The 23,783-nt window shown below is 42.6% G+C and overlaps 3 protein-coding genes across 6 annotated transcripts; 1 reads left to right on the top strand and 2 right to left on the bottom strand.

The window, feature by feature from the left end:
- Positions 1-648: 648 nt before the first annotated feature.
- TXNDC12 (thioredoxin domain containing 12) lies at positions 649-12,348 on the bottom strand. The gene is made up of 7 exons (XM_072868684.1): positions 12,215-12,348; positions 9,983-10,043; positions 3,535-3,587; positions 2,747-2,820; positions 2,117-2,186; positions 1,944-2,027; positions 649-1,502 (listed from the first exon to the last, which is right to left on the bottom strand). Exons 1-7 carry the CDS (start codon positions 12,303-12,305, stop codon positions 1,423-1,425), a joined length of 513 nt encoding a protein of 170 aa, XP_072724785.1. The 5' UTR covers positions 12,306-12,348; the 3' UTR covers positions 649-1,422.
- On the bottom strand, positions 4,863-9,960 carry KTI12 (KTI12 chromatin associated homolog). The gene has a single exon (XM_072868679.1). It carries the CDS (start codon positions 8,174-8,176, stop codon positions 7,454-7,456), a length of 723 nt encoding a protein of 240 aa, XP_072724780.1. The 5' UTR covers positions 8,177-9,960; the 3' UTR covers positions 4,863-7,453.
- On the top strand, positions 12,233-23,440 carry BTF3L4 (basic transcription factor 3 like 4). 4 transcript variants are annotated; one of them, XM_072868682.1, is made up of 6 exons: positions 12,233-12,375; positions 14,417-14,480; positions 15,407-15,520; positions 17,986-18,187; positions 19,971-20,030; positions 20,955-23,440. In XM_072868682.1, exons 2-6 carry the CDS (start codon positions 14,427-14,429, stop codon positions 20,999-21,001), a joined length of 477 nt encoding a protein of 158 aa, XP_072724783.1. In that variant the 5' UTR covers positions 12,233-12,375; positions 14,417-14,426; the 3' UTR covers positions 21,002-23,440. The 4 variants fall into 4 exon arrangements, with proteins under 4 accessions (XP_072724783.1, XP_072724784.1, XP_072724781.1 ...); XM_072868683.1 differs by lacking the exon at positions 12,233-12,375 and adding an exon at positions 12,685-12,707; XM_072868680.1 differs by lacking the exon at positions 12,233-12,375 and adding an exon at positions 13,056-13,165.
- Positions 23,441-23,783: the final 343 nt, after the last annotated feature.

Here is a 23,783-nt window from a genome sequence, read left to right as displayed (position 1 = left end):
ATTTCATTAACAACCTGGATGAACGGACAGAGCCCACCCTCAGCAAACTGGCAGATGACACAAAACTGAGGAGAGTAGTTGATAACCAGACTGTTGTGCTGCCATTCAGAAGGATCTCAACAGGCTGGAGAAATGGGCAGAGAGGGTTGTCAGCAAGTTCAACAAAGGGAAATGCAAAGTTCTTCACCTGGTGCACAGGTTATTCCTGTGCAGCAGTACAGGCTGGGGGCTGACAGGCTGGAAAGCAGCTTTGCAGAGGAGGATGTGAGAGTTCGGGGCGGGGGGGGGGGGAAGCAAGTTGACCACGAGCCAGCAATGCGCCCTTGTGGCAAAGAGGCCAACAGCATCCTGGGCTGCATTAGGAAAAACGTTACCAGCAGATCGAGAGGTGATTTTTTTTCCCTTCTATTCTTCTTTTCAGCTCCAGTAGATAAACACTAGGTATTACCCTGCCCTCAGCAGCATAGGTAATGTAAGAATGGCTGAATTATAATTACATGAAAAGCAACTGTTGTTTTTTAGTTATAGAAAGGAGAAACCTTCAGCTGTGACATTCAACATTAATAACCGCAACATAAACAAAACCATATTCCCCCATCCTTAAAAATGGAACGCTAGGCCCTTTACCACAAAACACTGTCTGCGTGCTTATGTTTAAAAAGGTTTAATTTTCACCCTGGTACAAAAATACAGTACAATGTGATGGCAAGGCATTCGCCAAAAAACATTCAAAGAATAAAAGAGGAACCCCCGTAAAGCTTCAACATAACCCACCCTCACTTGATAAAACAATCAAAAGGTGAGTGCACAAGGAAGAAGTTAAATTTCTGCCCAAAGGCAAATAAAGATGAATCACACACAGTTTTACACAAAAATATGTTTGCAGACCTAATAATTTCACATGCTACTTGGACCTTCATGAAATGTATTCTGCTTGGCTTAGTGGCAGAATTCATGGTTTGGGATGTCTAGAAAACACCTGGCCCAGGAAGATGCCCCATTCATAGGAATGCCCAGTAAACACAATGGGATCACATAATACCAGTGAGAAAAGAGGGATCCAACCCTTATTAAGCGTCAAAATGTTGGCTACTTCTAGTTATTCCAATCACACTGTTTGTCCTCAAATCATGTTTTGCCCTACACACCTCCCTTTTAACACCAAATATTAGTGGTTGCTCAAACACACAAACTGATGTGTTTGCACATTACCTAGTTGCAAATAACCATTGCAGTACAAACAGCCAGGCAGAGGAGGAGATAACACTGTAACTGATGGATGTGGGTGAACTCCAAACAGGGTTTAACCTAACACTGTTGACAGGAGAATTATGTCCCTCCAGTGCATCTACATTCTTAGTCTGTTTAATAATTTCCTTTTAGAGTTTTGAAGTGATGGAAAACCATCATTCAGTGTATTCATTATAGTTCATCTCCCAGGTGTTTTTGTTTGAAAGCATCACCTGTTAGCTTCTCCTGGGCCTCCTTCATCCCTTGGACAACTGAAAGATTAGACAGAGAGACGGCAACTATTAATCTCAGAATGAAAACATCAAGGTATCCTGGTAATGAAAGTGTTTTAAAATAACACAGTAACAGAATGTAGATCTACAAATTAACCTGTGGATAAAAAACCAGTCCTGTGCCCTTTTCCCAACTATTTGTAGCTGGATCACGTGAATTGCATGATTTTCCATGCCATAACTGGAGACAAAGTTTAGGTCCTATAGACAATATAGTAGGTATTAAGGTGAACGATGATTCTGACCGTGGTTCCTCAAGGCATAAGAGAGCCACTCACTCCCGTTGTATCTCACAGCTCCCAGTTATGCTGTAAAGTATCATCATTTTTCTCCACTCAAAAGTGAAGGTGTGTCCTTCACTCAGGACACACCCAGAGTTTCATCTCACTAAAAATGCACTTCAAACTACTTTGCACATACCTTGATCAGCATTGGTATAGAAATACTTGTAGCTCGGGTTTCCTTTCTCATTTATGATTTCTGGGTGGACTTTTCCACTGGGGTCTACGAAACAGGAAATCAAACAGGAAATTTAGGTGGTAACAATAAGAACACAGTCCTGTGAGTGGATACAACAGCTGTGGATGCCCTACCCATGAAAAGGATTCTGGGAATGTAACCTCCATCAGGACTAAAGGCTTCATCCTTTGGCTCTTCATCATCCTACCAAAGCAAGAGAGAAGAGACAGAACATATTAGCAAGGTACCTAAAAAAACACAGCACTCATTTTAAAGAAACAAACTATTGCCTTCACATTCCATTTATCCTGAGCAATTTACATCTTGAACAGACACTAGGTAACTGCAGTATCTTCTACTCTCAAAGGAAAGAAAGTTATATTTACCTAAACAAGTATAACTTGTGAAAATAATCATATTTTTTTCTGTTCTGTCAATTTGCATTAAACACTCCGCTTTGGTGTAGGAATGTTTGATATGTCATGAGAGAATGAATATAAATTCCTTTATTGCAGCAACGGAATGACACAAGGTACAAATTGTTAAAGAGAAAATGGCAGAGAGCCAGGTTTATACACACAATTAAAATAACCAGACTGAAGAAAATTCTTTTTAAAACCATCACCTATATCAATCAATCCTGAATACCTATTCAGGAGTGCATGACTTAGGATGTACACAAAACAGGATGCAACCAGTTAAGTAGGATTCCAAATGCTTAATTACTAGACAGTAACATGGATACAAATCAGAGGGCAGCCTACCTCAAGGTTGACCATAACAAAATTATGGGCAAGTTCAGAGATCTCCTTGGATTCAGCAAACTTTGGCTTTAAAGCTGATTAAGGAAAAAAAAAAACCAAAACAAGAAAAGATGCATAAAGACAGTGGAAAAGATTTCAGGTTTTCAGGTCAGCATCAAAATCTCGACTTCATTCCTCCCTCTGGAGAGCTGGTACTTTTCAATAAGTAGTGAGTAAATTGAATATATATATCAAACTGTTCAAGCCAGGCTCAGAACAGCAGGTAACTGAAGCAATCCTTGCTCGGCAGCCATATGGTGAAGCCTGGACAACAGACATACGCAGCCATACTTGAACCAATGGAACAGAAGCAAAAAGCTTGCTGTAAACCACCAGTTCTCACTCAAGCAGCTCATCCTTTAAGCTTAGCCATTACGCCCAGCTGGTCTGTTTGTGATACTGAAAGAGACAAAGCCTCACCTTCAAAGAATCACCAGCTGAAAGTAAGGCAATTTACACGTAATTCTTGAAGACCATTCATTCTGTTCCATTTTTTATAGCCAAGTGCAGGAGAAATTACAGCCACTACAGAAGTGCAGCATTGCAGCTGTTAGTTTGCTGGCATTTAGGCATGGCTGGCTTTTGGCAGTGCTAACAGGTAAAGTAGTATGATAGTATACTGCTCTAAATGAAATACAAATACTATTAGCTACATTTTGTATGTGAAGTTCATGTTTCTCACAGTTACATGATTTGTATACAAAAGTTCATTAGAAATTTGAGCGAGCTCTAGTATTAAATATACTTACCTTTGCAAGCTCCACACCAAGACTTGTGGATGATAACCATAAGAGGCAAACCACTTAAAAAAAAAAAAAAAAGAAAATTGTCAGACAGCTTACAGAAACCAAATTCTATTACATGTAGATTTTAACAGTACATTTTAACACATACAGTATATTTTAACTTCTACAAAGGCTAAATGTAATGGAAAATAAGAGATGTAAAGAGATTCTGCTGTGTTTTAAGGTTGTCTTGCAAAAAGTTTTCCCAATCTTAAAGCATGTGTAATAATAATTCATTATAGCTACCAGCCAGTAACTGCTCTTGTAGAGGAGGAGGCTTTCTCTTTGGAAGGTTTGCTCTTATTAGTTTAGATTTGCTCAGATACACAACTGGTCATGCGTTTTTTTTTTACTGGAAGTGGTTAGTGACACCAGCTGCTTGTGAGATCTCAGGATCAATTTTTGTGGATGACAGTCATACATCCATCCCTCTCCCCACTACAGTCTGTATGTTTCAGTCACCTCCTGTGACTAAGACGCTGCATTGAGCAATAATCAAACACAGTAACTTAGCAAACCCTCTGGTTGCCAGGTTAGTTTCCTACATGTTGGTATGCTGAAACAAATCTGTGACAAATGTGACAAAGTGCCAGGACTGAGGAGGAGGGAGGGCCTGCGTGGAACTGCAGCCTAAATAAAGTGCAATGCAAAAGGACGAAAGTTATTCTTTATTATTCTCTCCCTCTTCCCAAATAATTCACTTGCCCTTTACTACCTATACTACCCAGAGGTTAAGTTTCCATTGCCCTGAGATACGTTTTATTTAACCCTGTTTTTCAAAAATCCCTTTAGTGTTTTACCTTCTGACAAAGTCAAGCTTACCAAGTTCAATTTCTCTGAGATACTTTATAATATATTCAGGCTGCATTACACAATTAGACAAAGAGGCCTTAAAGACACTACGAATTTCACATATTTCCTGTTGTGAGTGCTGGGGATCCAATTAATCCACCACTTCTCTGCTCCTGACTATTTTGCATCAATTTTACCTTTCTAACAAGAAAAGTGATACAACTACAGGTGACTTTTGTTGCTATTGAGCATATCCAGGTAGTACAACACTTAGGTGCACACTTTCTGCATGTGGAAGCCCTTAATAACGCTTTCATTGTTTCTACCAACAGCTGAACTGGTGAAAGCTGACTAGGGCAATAAACTAAGAGAAGACTAAGAACAAGAATTGGGTATCTCATCCCTTTTCTCTTACCAATAAATCCTTTAAGCTATGGAGGAGTATCCAAGGGAAGCTGGTAATAATGATATAGCTTCCAGAACAGTAAGACCAGCATAAAACTAGGTGAAGGAAAAGAAGGAATTAAGAAAGACACACAGAGAACATACTATATGGATACTTCTTTCAGGATACACCAAGCAAAGGAAAGTTTAAGCTTTTTGCTATTGTAAACTCTCGTAAATTGTAAACTCTGTAAACCAGTTTGGGGGTTAAAAATGAAGTGAATTTCTCATAAACAGAGAAATTACAAACACCTTTGCACATGACAGCAACTAAATGAATTACTAGCAGAACTGAAGTACAAGTTTTTCTTTAGCTGTAGATAGATAGGAAAGGAAATACCTACTTAGCAGCATTCAGTTATGGCTTTCAGAACCAGGAAAGGGTGGAGAGGATGCCATTAACATTTAGAGTATTTCAAACAGAAGTCTGCCATTTATAACTAACCAATATGTTATCATCTTTACATAGGACTCTGTTTGCAGTAAGGAGCAAGAACACACATTTCCCTAGTAAAGCTTGTATTGTGTCAGTGTCCTCTCTTTGATGATGAAAAACCACTTTTTTTTCCATTGTTTCCATACAGTTCAACATGATTTTGCCTCTTTCTTGAGGAGAGGCCGATTTGCGTCTGGAAAATACACATTGTTCTTATCATCAAGGAGCAGTGCTTCATGTCAGAAGAGCTCAATCATCTGGTAATCGGTACTGTAACACACTTTTTTTTTTTTTTTTAAGTTAAGAGAGATTTTCAAAGCAGATTTTAAATGGAAGTGGTCACAGTCCTGAAATACCAACTCTTAGCCAGTGAGAACTCACAGAAGTTTTAGAGATACTGAATGTATTTTCTCAGCTTTATTCTCCTTACTTTGACTGGGAAAATAAACTTATTTACATCAAAACACTTTTGTAATCATTTCTCAGTTCTGCAATGCATAAGTCCACCTAGCAGCTGGTATGTCAGATATACAGCCACTGTAATTGAAGTAACCCTTCCTGCCCCACTTTACCATTTCCTCCCAGGTAGCACTACACTTACAATTAAACCCAAAAGCCACAATTTATTAAAATGAGGGATGAAGCATCCACCAGAAAGTTAAAAGTTTATATAAGCTATATACATGGTATAGCAAAGACTGAAATTAGTTGAAAACTCAGCACAAAACTAAGTTACCCACCACAGCTGCTATAGACTTATGGGAGAGTTTCACCCAGAACAGACACTGTCATTGTCCTGGTTTCAGCTGAGATAGAGTTAATTTTCTTCCTAGCAGCTGGTATAGTGCTGTGTTTTGGATTTAGGATGAGAATAATGTTGATAACACACTGATGGTTTAGTTGTTGCTAAGCAGTGTTTACAATACTCAAGGACTTTTCAGCTTCTCATGCTCTGCCAGGCGCACAAGAAGCTGGGAGGGGGCACAACCGGGACAGCTGACCCAAACTGGCCAAAGGGCTATTCCATACCATATGGCGTCATGCTCAGTATATAAACTGGGGGGAGTTTATAGACCGAGGGGCAGCAATTGCTGCTCGAGGACTGGCTGGGCATTGGTCAGTGGGTGGTGAGCGGTTGCATCACTTGTTTTTCCTGGGTTTTGTTCCTCTCTCTCTCTCTGTTATTTTCCTTTTCCCTACAATTTATTATTATTATTACTATTATCATTATTATTATTTCAATTATTAAACTGTTCTTATCTCAACCCACGAGTTTTCCCTTTTTTTCCCTTCCGATTCTCTCCCCCATCCCACTCAGGGGGGAGCGAGCGAGCAGCTGTGTGGGGCTTAGTTGCCAGCTGGGGTTCAACCATGGCAGTCATTTTAGCTCATTTTTCCCATGAGAGCACTCATTATTAAACAATTAGTGTTTTTAAAGGCATTTAATTATGACCTTGCAGAGAAAAGACATAGCAAGTTATTTCAATAAAATAGTCCTGCAGGTATATTAAGACTATACTCCATTTAAGGCACACATTTTATTGTTAAGCCTGAAACAGAAAGGTTTGAATTTGTTAAGCCAGCACCCTTCTGTTGCGCAGAATTTGCAAATCTATCTCTTCTATTCAGTAGGATTTTTTGAAACAGTCACATCCTAAAAATACAGCTGTTCCAGTTCAGGACCTGAAGTCTCTTCTGCAGTTTGACATTATCTGGACACAGCCTTGGAAAAAACAATCTTCTTATTCAAACATACACATGCCAATGCAGATGGGAAAAGTTTTCCCTACGGTCACCACCTTTTGCATTTTCATGTTCAGACACTATTTGATTCCTGGGGTCTAGGTCTCCATAGGGGACTTCATTTGCTTGAGGATGCAACAGTAGCTCTCCTTCTCGAAATATGCAAGTGGGGAGAATGTGGGGGTGAGGGAACAGCATCCCTATAGATCCTCTTAGCAATATAGCTTGCTCAGCTGCTGCAGGGACATGGCATCCATCTTCCCAGAGCTGCTGTTGCAACATGAGTTGGACGTGATGATCCTTATGGGTCCCTTCCAACTTGAGATATTCTACGATTCTATGATCTGATATGCAATAGGTGGGACCTAAGCTCCCATGGGGTCTGCGGCCGGAAGGCATGTTCTTATTGTTGCAAGTACTTTGGAACGGGACCACAGCCACTGCTGTGCGTGGCACAGGTGACAGGGTTCACTGGATGCTGCGGCTCAGGTACTGCAGGAACATGCTGGCCAGCTGGGGCAAGTTTTCATCACTGGGCTGCATCTTGGTGTAGCTGATGAACTGCCTCCGCAGACGGCTCAGCTCGGCCATGCTCACAGGCCGGTTCAGCACCAGCCCTTCGACGACGCCGGGAACGCGGACCACCTCCCCGGGCTGCGCCCCGCTCCTCTGGGCGGCCATGACGGCGGCCAGCACCTCCTGGGTGACGCGGTCGAGCTGGTGGAGGAAGCTGCTGGACTGCAGGGGCTGGGTGCGGGTGGCCCGGTGCGGCGGCGGCGGGGTACTCTCGAAGAGGGCGCCGCGGATGGCGGCCAGCGGCAGCGGCTCCTCCCCGTGCACCGTGAAGAGCGGCCGGTCCCAGCGGTTGCGCGGGTCGGGGGCCTCAAAGGGCGGCTCGTCGGGGCCGCCCGGGCCGCCCGCGCAGTGCAGGAGGCAGCGCGCCGTGCCGGCCTGCCGCGCCACGCAGTACAGCTCGTACCGGATGCTCCGCAGCTCGTTACCCGCGTCCACGATCACCACGTCCCGCCGGCTCAGCCGCCGCTCCACCTCGGCCCGCAGCGCTGCTCGGCCGCCCTCCGCCTCGGCCACGACGTACGCCTGCCGCTCGGGCCCGCCCAGCGCCGCCCGCAGCTCCGCGGCCCGCCGGCTCTTGCCGCTGCCCGGCCGCCCGCACAGCACCACCAGCGGCATCCTCCTCCCCGCGCCCGCCCCGCCGCCATTCTGACCCGGACGGCGAGGGCGACTGCTTCCGCTCCGGTCACCCACACCCCCCCGCCGCGGTCGCCCGGGCAACCGCAGTCTGCGCCGAAGCCGCCATGGCGTCCGGCCCCGCCGTGCCGCCGGGCAGCCGCGGGCTTGCGTGGAAACCCACCCCCCGCTCCTTCCCGGTCTCGGGGCAGCGCGCAGTGTAGGGGTCCTGCACAGCCGCCCACCCCGACGGGAGCGCCTCAGACGGCCCCAAGGGCGGCTGGCGCCCAGCGGGTGTGGGGAATCAGCTCGCCGCAGGACACGTCTGGCACAGGGACACCATCCTGTGGGGCGTCCTGCTTGAAAGCGCGATCACACTATGCTTGCCCCCGAGAACCAGACACCCAGTAACCGTATGAACACCGGACCCCCACCCTCGCCTGCAGGGAACTCAAAAACAAGCCATCTCCAGCATCTCTGACACATCCAGATCGTGCTATTTACAGAACTGAAACTGATCGAAAGTCTTGAAACTTCCTAGACCACTGGCTCTGATGCATCTCACTTGCTGCGTAACGGATAATTTCACTTAACTTTTCATCTCCTAGGGCCATCTCCTTCTGACCTAAGGCCAGACTTCGAACCAAAATCTGCTTTTTAGGTTCGCTTATCTTTTTTGTTGGTGGTGGTGGTGGTTTCTCCTAATCCTTCAATTCACTAACACTTAAATGCCGCTGAACTCAAATCAGTGAGCAGGTCTGTGTTTCCAGCAGTGAAAGGAGAGAGCATGCGTTACAGCTGTCCTTTACTCCAGGGCTGCTTCTGAGCAGAAACACTCATCCCGCCTAAGCCCAAGAGCTCGTCCACCCTCCCTCCTCTATCTCTTTTAAAGCTTCCTCTGCTTCACTGCAAAATAGTGCTACTATTATTCCTGCAAACACTGAAATTGTCTGGTTTTTTGTACAGGTATATCAAATAAGTGTCAAAATCCAGTTATAAACACTTGTAGGACTTCTGAACTGTACCATCTGGGTTAATTTGGTGTCTACGCTAGACCTTGTATGGCGAGTGGAACTCACCAGATGGATCAGCTTGAGAGCAAAATTCAATTAAACAGCAAACCTGGAAGGCATAATGAATTTCTGCTCATGTCAGCATTGTCAGATCTAGATTATAAATTTAAAAGTACAAGTAGAATTTATAAGCATACAATCTTCCTTCTCACATTCTAACAAGAAACAGAAGAAATTCTGAGAAAAAATGTGTCAAAATGTCATTTTTTACCTTTTCATAGAGACAGTGTTCTTTTTACAGTTTAAGCTTAACACAGAAAAGGTTCTACTTAAACAACTTACCAGTTCACTACAGTTTGAAACTTTCAGACTTTTTCTGCAGATGGTAAGAAAATAACTCGAGATCTCATCTCACACTGAGGCCTCATCTACACAGGCACACTGAATTTTACGGAAGCTATTAGCACTGCTGAGTTTGAGGGGATTGAGTACTACTTAAACATGCGTTTGTGGGTTTGAGATCTGTATCTTTCCTTACTATGATAAATGATCAAAAATATTTTCTTCTCACTTCAAAGACATGCTAGAACTTCTATCATTCAACCTAGGTGGTGCCTCAGCAAAGTTAACAAAACGCTGTATTTTCTCTCTAATAAGCTACAGGGATCGGAACAGTCTCCTAAACCACCCTCATGCCTGTTAATTAGTATTTTCTGAGGTTAAGTTTAGGATCGATGCAGAATCTTTGTGAATGTTTTTAAACACACTTTTCTGTCTTTAAAGCTAGGTAACATACCTGGCTGCTGCCTCTTTCTTCCCATCTTCTAGTGTTCTCCAATGAATATGATCTCCAAAACCTGCCAGAGAGAAGGGTTTATAAATGCTGCATAATTTAACATGTCAACTAACAGATGAAAACAGTCCAACCCTTAAGAATATTTTCAGCTCATTTTATATTCTTTTTTTTAAAGCAAACTGTAATCCCAGTCCTGGAAAGACTTCCGCAAATACTTGCAACCTACATAGCCTTATGAGGAATCCCACTGAAATTAATTAACAAAAACATACCACATTCATGAATATTTTTATATATATGCAAATTACATCCAAATCCCCCCAACAGAGATTAAAATTGAAGAGCCTTCTGACTATTCCCCATTCTTTTTCAATCTGTGAACATTTATTAACTGATTAGTGACAAATTGAACATGTCAGCGTTTGGCTTCCTAAATCCCACTGAATGTGAACTAATGCAAAACTTAAAAATTCCTAGGCCAGCATATGATCATTAATTGCCCTAAAACTATTATGCTGAGTATTACAGCTGATGATAATTACCATCGAAGAGTAAGAAAGAACGCCATCACACAGGTTTCCGAATGTCACAGTGACTGACCAATGCAGGAAATATTCTATCCCATACCCAGATAACAAGTCTTGTTATGTCAGTTGAGATAAGAGTGAGTGAGCATACATTTAACAACAGCAAAGCACAGGCTGACATTTTTTTTGACTCTGTAGCCAACACAGCACTACACTCACGTGGCTGAAAGCCACATGGAGAGCTGACATGAAGGAGATCTGGGAACTGTTCGTAGGGGAACTCCCTTGGGAAGACCTCCTCAGAGGTCTCATCGCTCCAGGAACACAGGGCTCTACTGGATGACCAAACATCAGCCTCGGCTTGCCCCTTCCCAGCACTGAGGGTCTGGATTAGTCAGCAAGCCCCAGTGGCCAGGGTGCTGAGGGGGGCAGATTTCGGGAGCTGCACAGGGGTCAGGAGCCACAGGCTGCCCAGTGCTGACACAGGGGAAAGTGGATGTTGTTTCCAGTAGACAACTGTGGTAAAGAAGCTGGAGAGAGCCAAGAACAGGGTCAGCAAAACCTTGTGGCACCCTAGTTCAGCATTCAGGAAGTTTGAACCATTGGCACAGTATTTATTGCCTTGTCTTCTCTCCTGATATGAACAACTGTGAACATATATGATGCAACACATCAAATATTTAGTTGTGCTAACAGTAAGGTGGGGATGCCTTGTCCATGTCCAATCACACACACGTATCAGCTGCAGAGGCAGCTTCAGACACAAGGTTATGTTTGTACCAGCTGAACGTAGCAGAGCAAAAAACAGCTGGATTAGCAGAAGTCATGTCTACTCGGAATAGTGACACGTCAACTATTTAATTCAAAGGCCAACATGTTAAAACAGGGAAAACCTTCTAGTGTTCTAGCTAGGAAACACTTTCTGAAAGCTTTTCTTTTTTTAAACTAAAACCCACTTTGTGGCGAGCTTCAGCATGTTTTTAAAAGCATTACACAACACATTACGGAGTGTTTCTCTTGAGTGAAAGTCATCTGAGGAATTAATTGTAAAACAAAAGGGGAATGACTGGGATGCACACCACAAAGCTTTGCTGTCATTGATCAAACTGTGTTACTACCAGCCTTGAAGAGATTTATCTCTAAGACAGGCTAAAGCCACCACCTGGGGTGAAGATCAGGGCCCTGGTGCACCCTGACTGAACCAGGCTCTTAGACATGGCAATTGCACAAGAAGGCCTCGGCGAGCCAGAGGAGAGGTGAGGAGCGATCAGGAAGGAAAAGGGAAGCCGAGGGCGGGAGGGAAGAGCCATTCACCGCCAGCCAAGAGCCAGCAGAAGGGGCCGGCAGAGGCTGGGCAGGGCTGACAGGGCGCCTTAGCCCAGGCAGGGCGGGGGGCGCTGGGGGGCTGCGCTCCCACCAGGCCTTCGCCACAGAAAAGCGGGGCCCCTCGAAAGGGAAACTCTTCGGGGTTTAGCCGGAATAGAACCACGACGGCAAAGACCGCTTAAAGACCCCCTCGTCTTTAAAGTCAAAAGGCAGCGGTCTCCCTCTAAACCGCGGCGGCAGTGCCAGGCCAGGCCGCCCCCCCCGCGCCCCCGCGCCCTCCTCGCCGCCGCGGGCTGTGGGAACCGGCTCGGCCCCGGCGCACCCGTTCACAGCAACGGCAAAAGTTGAGAGGAAAGCCCGAAGAAAACGTTTGCCTGACCCTTTCCGAGCCCTTCCGCGGCGGAGGCTGCGGAGGCCGTCAGCACCAGGCACAGGCAGAAGATGGAAGCTGCCGCGGGCTGAGCCTTCATGGTGTCGGCGCGGGCAGGAGCGGCACCGGATACGGCCCCTAAACCTCCGAGACGGGCCGGACCAGCTTAGGTGATTTTTTTTTTCCTCCTCTTTTTTTTTTTTTCCCCTTTTTTTAAAGCCCAGGAAGTGATGTGAGGCGGATGTGGGCGGTGCGTCGTCCTCACCTCTCGGCTCGGAGGTGCGGGGGGCGGCTGGGAGAGAGGGGGCTGGTGTGAGGACTTCTCTCCCCGGCCCTCTGAGGGTGGGGTCAGCTGTTTCCCTCTCGGCCAGAGGAGCTCGGCTCCGTGCAGGTAGCCGAGGCCTCTGGGGCAGGAGTACCTCAGTCACACCGGGTCCCCAAGCCCCTGGTTACTCCCCTGAACAAAATCAAGAGTTACCGCGGCGGGAGCAGGCAGCGAGGGGTGGGTTCCGGCTTTATTTTCTCCTCCCAAATAAACCCTCTTGTCCCGCTGCTCTCAAGAGTTGCCCAGCTGGTTGGGAAGGGAAAACCGAGCGCAAGCACTCGTATACGAAGGAGGGCTTGTCAAGGGGCAGAGTGCGCCGACAAGTGCGTGGTGACACGTTTGAAGCCACCGCGTCCCGCGCTTGGGTTACCCGGCATCGGTTACCCAATTTCCCTGCCCTGGGGCATGGGTCCCTGCCAGCCCCCGGGGACTACAACTCCCAGGGGGCACCGCGCGCACCCCTCCCCGCGCCCCCGCTGCTATGCAAATGAAACTCCGCGGCGCCGCCAATCCGCGGGCGGGCTGGCGTCGTCACGTGGCGCGAAGCTTCCTTTCTCTGTGCGCCTCTCTTTCCTCCCTTGGCCGCCATCTTGTTCTCACCGCGTGTTGGGCTGCGGAGGATCCGCCGGGCTCAGGTGAGATCTTCCCCGCGCCCGCCGCCACCGCGCCGTCGGCACGGCTCCCCTTTCCCCTGCCGCCTTCCGGCGTGGGGCTGGGTGGGGCGCCGCGGTAGCTCGGCGCCGCCCCGTCCTCGTCCCCGTCCGCCGCGCTGGGCCGTGGTGGAGCCCCGGGCGCCGGCCGTTTTCCGAGGGGAGGACGGGAGAGTGAGGCCGTGCGCCGGGACGCGGTGTGGTGGGGTCTGCACTGGATCAGGTGGCCGGACTCTCCCCTGGGGCCGCGGCGCCCCGGCCGGGCGGGATTGCCCTGGCTCCCGAGGGACGGAGCTTTTATTCCCTCCCGCTCCCCGTGCTTTGGGGGTGGCCAGCGAGCCGGCCTGAGTCCCTTCTCTCGCCTCCCCGGAGGAGTTCCTGTCGTGTGGTGATCCTCCGGGCGGTGCTGGGGCCTCGCTGGGTCCCCGCTCGCTCGCAGGAGCCCCGTCTCCCCCTCCCCGTCGCTTCCCTGGCACAATGCAAATGTGTGCGGGGGTTCCCCTTCATTCAGAGGGTGACTGATGACTTCTTGGGGCAGAGCAGCGAAACGCTATCCTTGTATTGGAAGGCTTGAGGTGTTTTTTCACCCATTACAGGTTTTCAGGTCTTCCAGCCTTTAAAGGTCCCACCTCACCCATTGGAGAAGCCACTTGACTAACTTCCCAGTCATTGAATTGGATGAATAGGTGCCAGAGGTTCATATAGGAGATCTGTCAAGACATGAACTTCACCGAGTTCGGAGCTGGCTTATTAGTTAAAAGTATCAGAGATTCATTATTTGTAAATGGTATTCAAAGTCGTGTAGTGATGAGTCTTTCCCTGGGCTCTGTTAAAGATAAAGGTGTTTTCCTGGAAGCACTCGTGCTGTACGTGCTGATTTGGGTCTATTCTGAGTCAGTAGTTCAGTCAAATGCTTCCAACAGTAAACTAACATACTTGGAAATTCACAGTTAGTACTTCAGACTGATGCAAAATCAAATGTCCTGTTAATTTGCCTCATCATGGTACAGACACTTCAGCTAAACAGACTGCTGCCGGACCAGTTTGTATTATTTGGTGGTGTGGCTTTAAAGCTTTTTGTTTATGTGTCTTTGTTTGATGCACTCTTTTGGCAAATTTTCTGTAAGCTTAAAAACCCACTGCAATTTTAAGAGTACTTTTAAAGTGGACTGCGGAAAACTTTTTCTTAATATTTTGATAGTTAACTTGTATTTTTATCTCATTCTTACTCTGTAGACGCAGCACTATGAACCAAGAAAAACTGGCCAAGCTTCAAGCGCAGGTCCGAATAGGAGGAAAGGTAAGAAAACCATCAGAGATGCACTGTTTCCTGTAATAATTTACAGGTTGAAGGAGAAACATCTCTGAAATTTGTTTTTCAAAACATAGGCTTTAGTTCATGGGAGGGAGGAAAAAAATACATTTGTTTGAGGCCTGAAAAATACGTTTTTTGTGTGATCTGGATTGTAGTACTGCTACCTGAAATGCAATTTTCCTTCAGTTCACAGCTGCTGGATGAGTAGTTTCCACAGTGTGTAAGCTTTCTTTTTAATTCAGTGACTTGTTGTGACCTGTGAAAGCTCCAGCTAAGCTTACCTGTTGGTTTTTCCAGTTCTGCCTTTCTCTTCTCCCTGTTGGGGAGTTCCTTCCTTTGTGCCAGCTCCAGGGCTTATCTGACTCTGCACTGAGCTGTTTCTTTTCTCTGAGCCAGCAGGTAGCTAATATGACAAAAAAAAGCATATAGTTTGTTCAGTGTGGGTGTTCATCTCCTAACTGTAGGTGGGGTTGTACAAAAGTTTGCAGAGTAGGAATTCCAAAATTGCTGTCTGTGGAACAGTTTAAAAATGTTAATTACTTGGTTACGAAAGTGTGACCTTTTTAAATCTGTACTGTATTTGTGCTTCATCTTGGAAAAAATAAAGTTCTTGGGGAAACTCTTTATATATTGCTTAATAGTAAATAGTATTTTTATAATCTAGCTTGTGGGAGGGGAAAAATACTGCTGCTGTTCGGTGTCTTTTTGGTCTTTTACACTTAAGAAAAGCCTTAAAATTGAGACTGATGGTTAAAGCTATAGGTGAAGGGGAAGTAGGTTGAAAAGCATATTTGACTACAGAGCTTTCTCATAGCTTACAGATAAGTCACTCAGAGTGGGATATGACTTTCAAAAATGAGTGTTCTGAGATTTTTAGAATAGCTGACTATTGTGTCTTGATTCTTTTCCAGGGAACAGCTCGCAGAAAGAAGAAGGTGGTACACAGAACAGCTACAGCTGATGACAAAAAACTTCAGAGTTCCCTCAAAAAACTGGCAGTAAATAACATTGCTGGCATTGAAGAGGTATAGTGATAAAATAAGTGTTTCCTGTTTGAAATTAAATTCCCGGTGGTGTGCTGGTTTTTTTTAAACAGTTTTCTTTTCCCCTCAAAACCTTACAGGCCTGGTTACTGATAGGTAAAATTAATGTAAATGAGACAACAATCAATCAAATAATGCATACATACCTAGAGAAAGAAGGGAAAAGGTTCTGCTGGCCGGATAGTGATTGTAGAAGCTAGTAAGCTGTCATGGATGTGTCTTGCATTCATTGCAAAACAAAACTTCTCTTGATTCTTGACTTCATGAACTTGATTACCTGCTTTAAAGAGACGAGCAGTAAATGCACATGTACTGTGCAGGCACATCTAAAGCAAGGGTTGTGTGGTGCAGAATGTAAAGAAAACCATACAAATACCTGGAGTAAGAACTTGCAAGTCTGTATTATCAAAATTAGGTCCTTTTACTGCATGAAAATCACCAGAATTGTTTGTGGTAGTCACAGGAGATGACACTTCTTACAACACAGTAAAGACTTTACAGAACCAGCTTCTGTGTTAATGTAAGTAGGAATATAAAGGTTTCAGATATTCCTTGAATAATTCTATTCTACATGTATAAAATACGAACTGAAACACTGACATTTTCCATAACGCTGTAGAGAGCGTGCTAATATATGGGAGGAGGAGGTGTTCCTTCATCATTAACTCAATATTATTGTAGTACTTGGTTGAAGAAGCATAATATTTAATCTGTGATTAATTAATTTAAGCAGGTTTGCAAGGTGCCTCCGGAGGTCACTTAGTGCATACCTCTCTTCCAAAGGCAAATACAGATTCAGTGTAGAAGCCTGGTTTGCCTGTAAGTTTTCATACCTCTGCTACAGAAACAATTCAATTTGTCTGTTTACTTAAGCTTGATATGTATATGCTGAGCTGTATGAACCCACACAGTTCTTGTTCTGTTCCCCCCCCCCCCGCAGAACACAAGATCTTTATTCAGACACAGTTATTAAGGATTTTACATGTCTTGATGTGAAGGAAGATAATGCAATATGCTTCTACCTTGATAGCTAGGTACATAATTGCAGTATGTTGTTGTATTTGGGTGGACACAAGTTGACCTTGGTAAACTTTGTGTAGATAGAAGAGTTTGGGGAGGCTAGTAATGTTGAGTCAAACATTAGTATCCCATCTGTGTGGTTTTTAAGAGGCTTTTAAGTAAGAGGATGACAGTGCTTGAGGCCTTTACCATTTCCCCACGTGTGAGGGACAGGCCATCCTTTAGTTTTGCAAGAAAGCAACACACCTGGTTTTCCTGTTCAAAACATATTTTGAACTCTGCTGCTGTGTGAAGATTGATAACTTACATGTTTGTATACTTTAGATCTCCTCTTTACTTTCCGAATTTCTGTCTTCTCTGTGTAACTTCTACTAAAACAGTACTTAAAAGTTTTGTGACATAAGTTTATTACTACTGTTTGGTTCAATGGGTAGAACTCTCTTCCTTTTTTCAGAAGAGATTATTTCCCACTTTACCATAGTTTAGCCATGCCCACAAGAAAAACCTTTTTCACTTTCCATTCTGTCTCCCTTTAAGTTAAAAAACGTAAAATATACTGGCATATTTGTATGGGTTTAAACTTTGACAGTAGGAGCAAAGCAGGCTGCTATACTGGCTGTAAAACTTAATTCTTGGTGATTCAGCAGACCAGGGAAGAGGAAGAGAGCAGGATCACTGTATGATGTACTTAGTCTTAAAAGAGTTGTCGTGGAATTAGGCATAGAAGCCTGTTCTAGTGCAGCTGGTACATAAACCTCCAATTCTGTGTGTATATGTGCAGGAAGCATCCTTGCCTTGGGCAGGTTCAGCAAGTAGGCCAGATTGTGAATCTTGTGCCTCTGCTAATTCTGCTGCAGGAACAGTAATGTTTTCTTGATAGGTGACACAGATAGCTAAGTGGCAATGTCTTAAACTGATGTGGCAAGGGTTTTCTGTTGGAGCTTTTAGTTTCTAAAGAGTTACCACAGAGCTGAAGGTTTTGTTTGTTTGTTTTCCCCCAGACATTCCTGATATTAACTCATTTGTTTTACAGTCTAGTAACTTATGTATGTTTTTTGCCTTTGTGAAAATTATACATGAACTGTGTAATAACATATCATCCTTGCATATTTATAACTTAGTATTTAGATAAGTGTATTTTATGAAGGAACCATAGCTCTTTCATTCTACCTTTTCATATAGTATGAATGAACCCATATTTTATCATTAACTCATGTTTTACTTCCAGTTCAGGTGGTGTTAATTCCAATGCTTTTATTCCAATGGCTTTAATTCCAATGGTTATATTATCCTCTAGGAGGAGTACTAGTTTTGTAAATTTTTTAATATTTTAATATTTTAAATCTAGATTTGAATTAATAATTTATCATGCTTGTTCAACAAGATGCTGCAACATTTTGGTAAATGTTATTAATATATTTAAACAGGTCAACATGATAAAAGATGATGGAACAGTTATTCACTTCAACAACCCCAAGGTTCAAGCTTCCCTCTCTGCTAACACTTTTGCAATTACTGGTCATGCAGAGGCTAAACCGATCACAGAAATGCTTCCAGGCATCTTAAGCCAGCTTGGTGCTGACAGCTTAACAAGTCTCAGGAAGTTAGCTGAACAATTCCCAAGACAAGGTAGGTCTTTTTGGAATCTTTCATCACTGATTTAAAGAACATCTGAAATATTAAAAGTTTTAACCCAGATTTAACAGCAGTGTGTGTGACTTAGTGATCAAAAGCAGTTGTGCTTTTATTTATTTGCCACTGCTGTGGAAATATGGGGGGCGGGGGGTGTGACACTTTTTTGTTGTTGATTCAAGATTCTATATATGCAGGCCTTGATTAAAAAAAAAAAATCTGGTAAGTCAGGCATGCTGTGATGCCAGGTGTGCAACTGCATATGACAAAATACTTAGGAAAACAAGTTTGCATTCTTACTTGAAAAAACTCAGCAGGTTCTTTTTGTCAGGGAATTGATTCTGCTTTCTTTGTTCATACAAAACATATTTCGATTGTGGATATGGAGGAAGAAATATGTTCTTTGTCTTCTACTCCGTAATTCCCTTTGGAATTAAACCAAGACCTTTTTAAAATGAATTCAAAATCAGAGTTGATTTTAAAAATTTGATTTTTTAAAAATTGTTATCATCTTTCTACTTTAAAACCATGGGAGCATGATGTGTGTGTATATATATGTGGTATAACTATTACTGTAATTTTACAGTGAAGAAATGGAGTCTGGGGACAATCCCTTTTAGAATACCCTCCTTGGGGAAGCACTGTAGCATGTTTTGTAGACGTCTCAACTATTCTCCCTAAGCAAGCTTGTAATTTAAGAATAGATGGAAATTTATTCTTCCAGTGGTGTCTGTTACAAAACTAGAACATGAGAGTACTTTAAAGCATGCAAGTCATCAGTCTGTTGACTTTGATAAGAATTTGTGAAAGCTTTCTTAGACTGCAGAACAGGTACACTTTTCATTACAAGTAGCTGTATCAGAGTTCATGTTTCATGTTGTATATTGCCAAAAACTAGTTCTTAATATCAATCCCTGGTGAAGTTGGACGTTAAAAAAAATTTGGCTTTCATATTTATACTGTTTACACTGCTATGGCCATTAAAAAGACTGCAATTGGACATGTTGCAATTTGTGTGTATTTGGAATTGGAAAATACATTACCTGTTCTAATGTTTTCAACAAATAGTTATTTCTTCTAAATCAGTTTTAATTTCTTCTATATTTCATGTTCAGAGTTTAATTGGAAGTAAAGGGTTTAATTTTCCTTCTTTACTAATATTAATATGTAAAATACCTTTTAAAATTTAGAAAATGGATCATCATAAGCTTGTTTCTTTGATACAACCTCGGTACCAATAGATACCCACTGTGCTTTCTTTGGATAGTACAGGAAGTCAGACCAATGAGAAGAAATACTTTATTTTATTTTTTAAGTTCTTGTATTTCTCTAGATTACTTGTAGTATGTTCCAGCTTCTGTGACTTACAGAAGACTAGGCTTGATGCAGGACCCTTGATATGGAAATACTTTTTCCTACAGTTGTGGCCCCTTCGTAATTGAATCATGTGACCTGTTGGTCCCTGATTGGTATGATGCTATTGTTGCACTGAAACACATGGCTTCAGTTAGAAGGTTTTTTCTGTATCACTTGATCTCTTGCTAGCTCTGCCTTAATACCCCTAAGCATTTGAAAATGGCTGTGCTAATTCTTTGGTACAAGAATGTACCTAAGTAGACCTTTTGATCATGCTGATTACTGTTGATACCCAGTCATTTGTGTGTTTGTCACAACTGGGGGTTGGGGAAATGTGTTCTTTTGTTACCTGTATGTTACGGTTTTTATTAGGTTGTCCCTAATTCTGTATAATGAGAACTCAGCACCAAATTTCTTTTTATAGTGTTGGATAGTAAAGCACCAAAATCTGAAGATATTGATGAAGAAGATGATGATGTCCCAGGTAGGCACATATATATTTATATGTCCATTTAATGTATGAATATTTCAATTAATGCATTTAAATATTTAGCTCTTGATGTGATTATAATTCTCACTTGCTAAGGGAGGCTTAATATACTGGGCAGCATTAAAATATTGATGGCTTTGCATTCCAGCTTTTGAAAAAAGGTTTACCTTGTGCAAATTGCTTAATTCTTAAGTGAAAATAGATTAAAATACTTTGAGGGAGGTTGAACAGGTGATCTAAATGTCCAAATAGGGTTTTAGGGCTGCAAGATGACATGATTGAAATAGTCATCAGGTTGTCTTTAAATCTGAGTCTGGGATGGGGATTTTTATTTCTGTAGTAGAAGAAACAAAGCTTGTATCAGTGTCTGGAAATTTATCAGTAAATAAATATTGTAAGTTCATAATTTGTCAATAACTGTCTGTCAATCACCACATTCTTCTATATCCATCACTATGGTGTATTAGCTAAAACAACAAACTGGTGGACCCAGAGGTTCAATTCCTCATGCTCTGGCACTGGTTTATTCTTTGTGACCTTGCGTGAAAACTCAGTTCTCTCCAAAATTTTCTGTTTCTTGGAGTACAACAGTTAATGGGTGCCTAACTTCAGGCATTCCTTAAAGAATGCTGATGGCTCAAGACTCAAATGCAGCTAGTAGAGCACCTCTGAAAATCAGATCTTAATCACTTCATGTTAGAACTTCCACTCTTCTGAGTGTTCCTGTGTTTCTAGTTCTTTGTGTATGTTCAAACAAACCCTATTTTCTAAAGCCCTTTGAAATCTGCCCATAATAAATGGTGTACATGAGTCTAGTTAAGAACTACTTAACCTTTCCTATAATATATGCATTTTCATTAAACTTATGAAGGTAATGTTACTGGGCATTACTGTATTAAATATCTTCATCTCTTTCAGATCTCGTAGAAAACTTTGATGAAGCATCAAAGAATGAAGCTAACTAAATCATTAATAGTTCTGGAAGCTGGCATGGACTAGATTTAAGAAATCAGCTATGTGGTTCCAAAGTTTTAAAGAAACAGAGAACATCATCTGTTAATAGTTCAGTAATATAAATATTTTGTATTTTTATGATGCTGTTTGTTCAGCATTTTCTGTCAGTTGATTTTGCATTTTGCACTTACTCCCAGAATCTACTCTTTTGGTCAAAAAGAAATGTCGGTGCAGTTTGAGGGGTGTGTGCATGTGCGTGTGTGTATGTGTGTGGGTGTACATATAGTGGAGAACAAATTGGAGAACACTTATTTAACCTTTTCCCCTTTTCCTTTGGAAGTAGAAATAAAATGAATCTTCAGCATTGTTACTTTTTGATTATCACCAAATAGTGCACAGAAGGTAGTTAAGATTTAAATTTTGTCCACATCTTGTGACCTGGAGGCATTATACCATTAAAACTTGGGTTTAATTTGCTGTTAACTATTGTACTTGCAGATGTGTTTCTCATCCCTGTTGGAATGTACACATGATAATTGTCATCAGCCTTATGTTGATCCCAGATGATACCGAAGATGAGCTGTTTTACCGGCTCGTTTGGTACAGTAACTTTCTAAAAAAGAAAACTTGGCCTCAAAAAGTGTGCTTTTTTTAACCTTTCTCAACTTTTTCTTTTTTTCTTGTCTTTCTAACCTTTTGAGACAAGCTGATGTTTGACTCCTTCCACATAGGCTTAGCAGCATGTTCTCCTGTTGATTATGTAGAGTATTTCCCATGTCAAAAGGAAAACAAACACCTTGGTTCTCTACCATCAGGTCACTTTGTAAACTTGGAGGTCTAGTTGGTAACAGCCCAGTGTACCAGTTTTGCACAGTAACAGATTTTTGCTTGAATAACTTCAAGCTGTTCTCTTGGCATGACTGCATTTACTAGCAGCTGATGATCCACTGTCATTCTTATGGCACTAGGAATTAAATGCACTGTGTGAGCAATGTTTAAGGTGGATGGAAAGAGTTGTTGACGTTTTGCCTTGCCTCCTGCTGGGCAGTTTGTGCAATGACGAGCTCTAAAGGGATATTTGGTTTTTGCCTGTAACTTACCTTTGCCTATAACCTACCTCTAGGTTTGGTGTCATCTATGTAGTAGCTTCTTAAAAACTGCAAATGCTCCTCAGGCATAAGGAGGACATTGGGAGGTACTGTTGGTACAGTGCAGTATTTATGACCTTTCTTTAAAATGCTTAATGTGAACCTGTTTTGTCAGAGGCTCTTTCAAGGTTCTTGATGTAATGTGCATTGCAGTAGTTAGACATCATTGTAACCTGTGTCAAGGGCAGCTGTGGCTTAAGAAAGCCGTTTTTTTTCCTCTACATCTGTCTCTTAACTATGGCTTAATTGGAACATATCAGCTTTTTATGTAGGCTCATATGCTAGAGAACTGTGAAAGTACAAGGTAAACAGTACATGAGTTCTGGTGACATCAGCATAAAACCACGAAAGCAGAGCTGTAGTGGTTTGTCATCTGAACTCCTCCATTTATTTTATAGGCTTTCTTCAGTTTTTCCTGTTATATTTTATATACTACATGGATCTTACTACAAAATAAAATAACAGTACAAAAGAGGAAATGCTCCCTCTTGTGTGTTGTCTCCTCCTCCCACCAGCACTAGCTGAGGAATGACAGGTGGATGCAGCAGCTGTTTCAAACAGTACTACATCCTTGCTGACGGTGACTGAGGAAGATACATGCAGGACTAGGGAGGATCTGGTTAGAGCTTTAGGATTTCACTCTCCCATGTACCCACTCTCCTATTTTCCCTGCAGTGTTGAACGAAACTTTGGTTTGTTGTATGGCTAATCTTAAATCAGCTGCAGATGCATTTGTTCGGTTTATAAGGAAGAGACATCTTCATTAATGTGTGCACAGGCACACTGAATTGCCTTTTGCTGCCTCTGCAAGCTCAAAGAGCAAATGAAGGATACTAGGAAACAGGTATTTGCAGTGTTCTTCTATTTGCTTAAGGGGCACGAGTGAAGAAGGTTTCAAAGTAGTAACTGTACTGTGTTTATGTATGGGACATCCCCTCCCCCTAAATACTAATCAGATACTGAAAATTCATGCTCATTGGTTTCTGTTGTAAGAAGTATGTCAAGTAATTTTGTGAGAGATTAAGAGTAAGCATTGGCAACAATGATTCCATAAGTTTATATAGTGGAACTTCCCGATTCCTACAAAATACTCATTTAATTTTTGTTCTTGGTCATGCCAATTTATATGTTAAACCCTCACTTTTTCCTATGTTTGACAACCAGTAAACTAACTAAATATGCTAGCTTATGTAGTTATATTATCTTCAGTTTTTTCACTGTATCTGGAAACAGTCAACCACTTACTTGCTGCTGGAAATACTAGAGCTTATAAATCATTAAACTGATTTTAATTAAAAGTAACCCATCAAGGCTGTTGTGGGAAAAGCTCTTTTTCTTCGTATTTATTCATGGTATTACAAACAGTGTTTGTACATGCTGATGGAAATGCAAAGTTACTAAAAGTAGTTTTGGGGAGTGTTGGTACAATAAAAACTCCTCACATGAAGGTGAACATTAAGATGTTCTTTGCTTGGCTTGAAGCATGATAACCACTGTACTTCTGAAGCTCTTGAGCTTTCCTTGCTCACTACTTAAACACTGTTGATGTATTAAAGATAATGGTAAAGATATTGACATATTAAAGAACTTGGCAGTGATGTGAAAATAGGAAGATAAAGCAGAAAGTAAGTTGAAGCATCTCTTG

Source organism: Ciconia boyciana, chromosome 7, assembly GCF_034638445.1.
Source record: "Ciconia boyciana chromosome 7, ASM3463844v1, whole genome shotgun sequence".
NCBI lineage: Eukaryota > Metazoa > Chordata > Aves > Ciconiiformes > Ciconiidae > Ciconia > Ciconia boyciana.
Note: the sequence above shows the minus strand (reverse complement) of the source record. Positions and strands in the feature narration are given on the sequence as shown.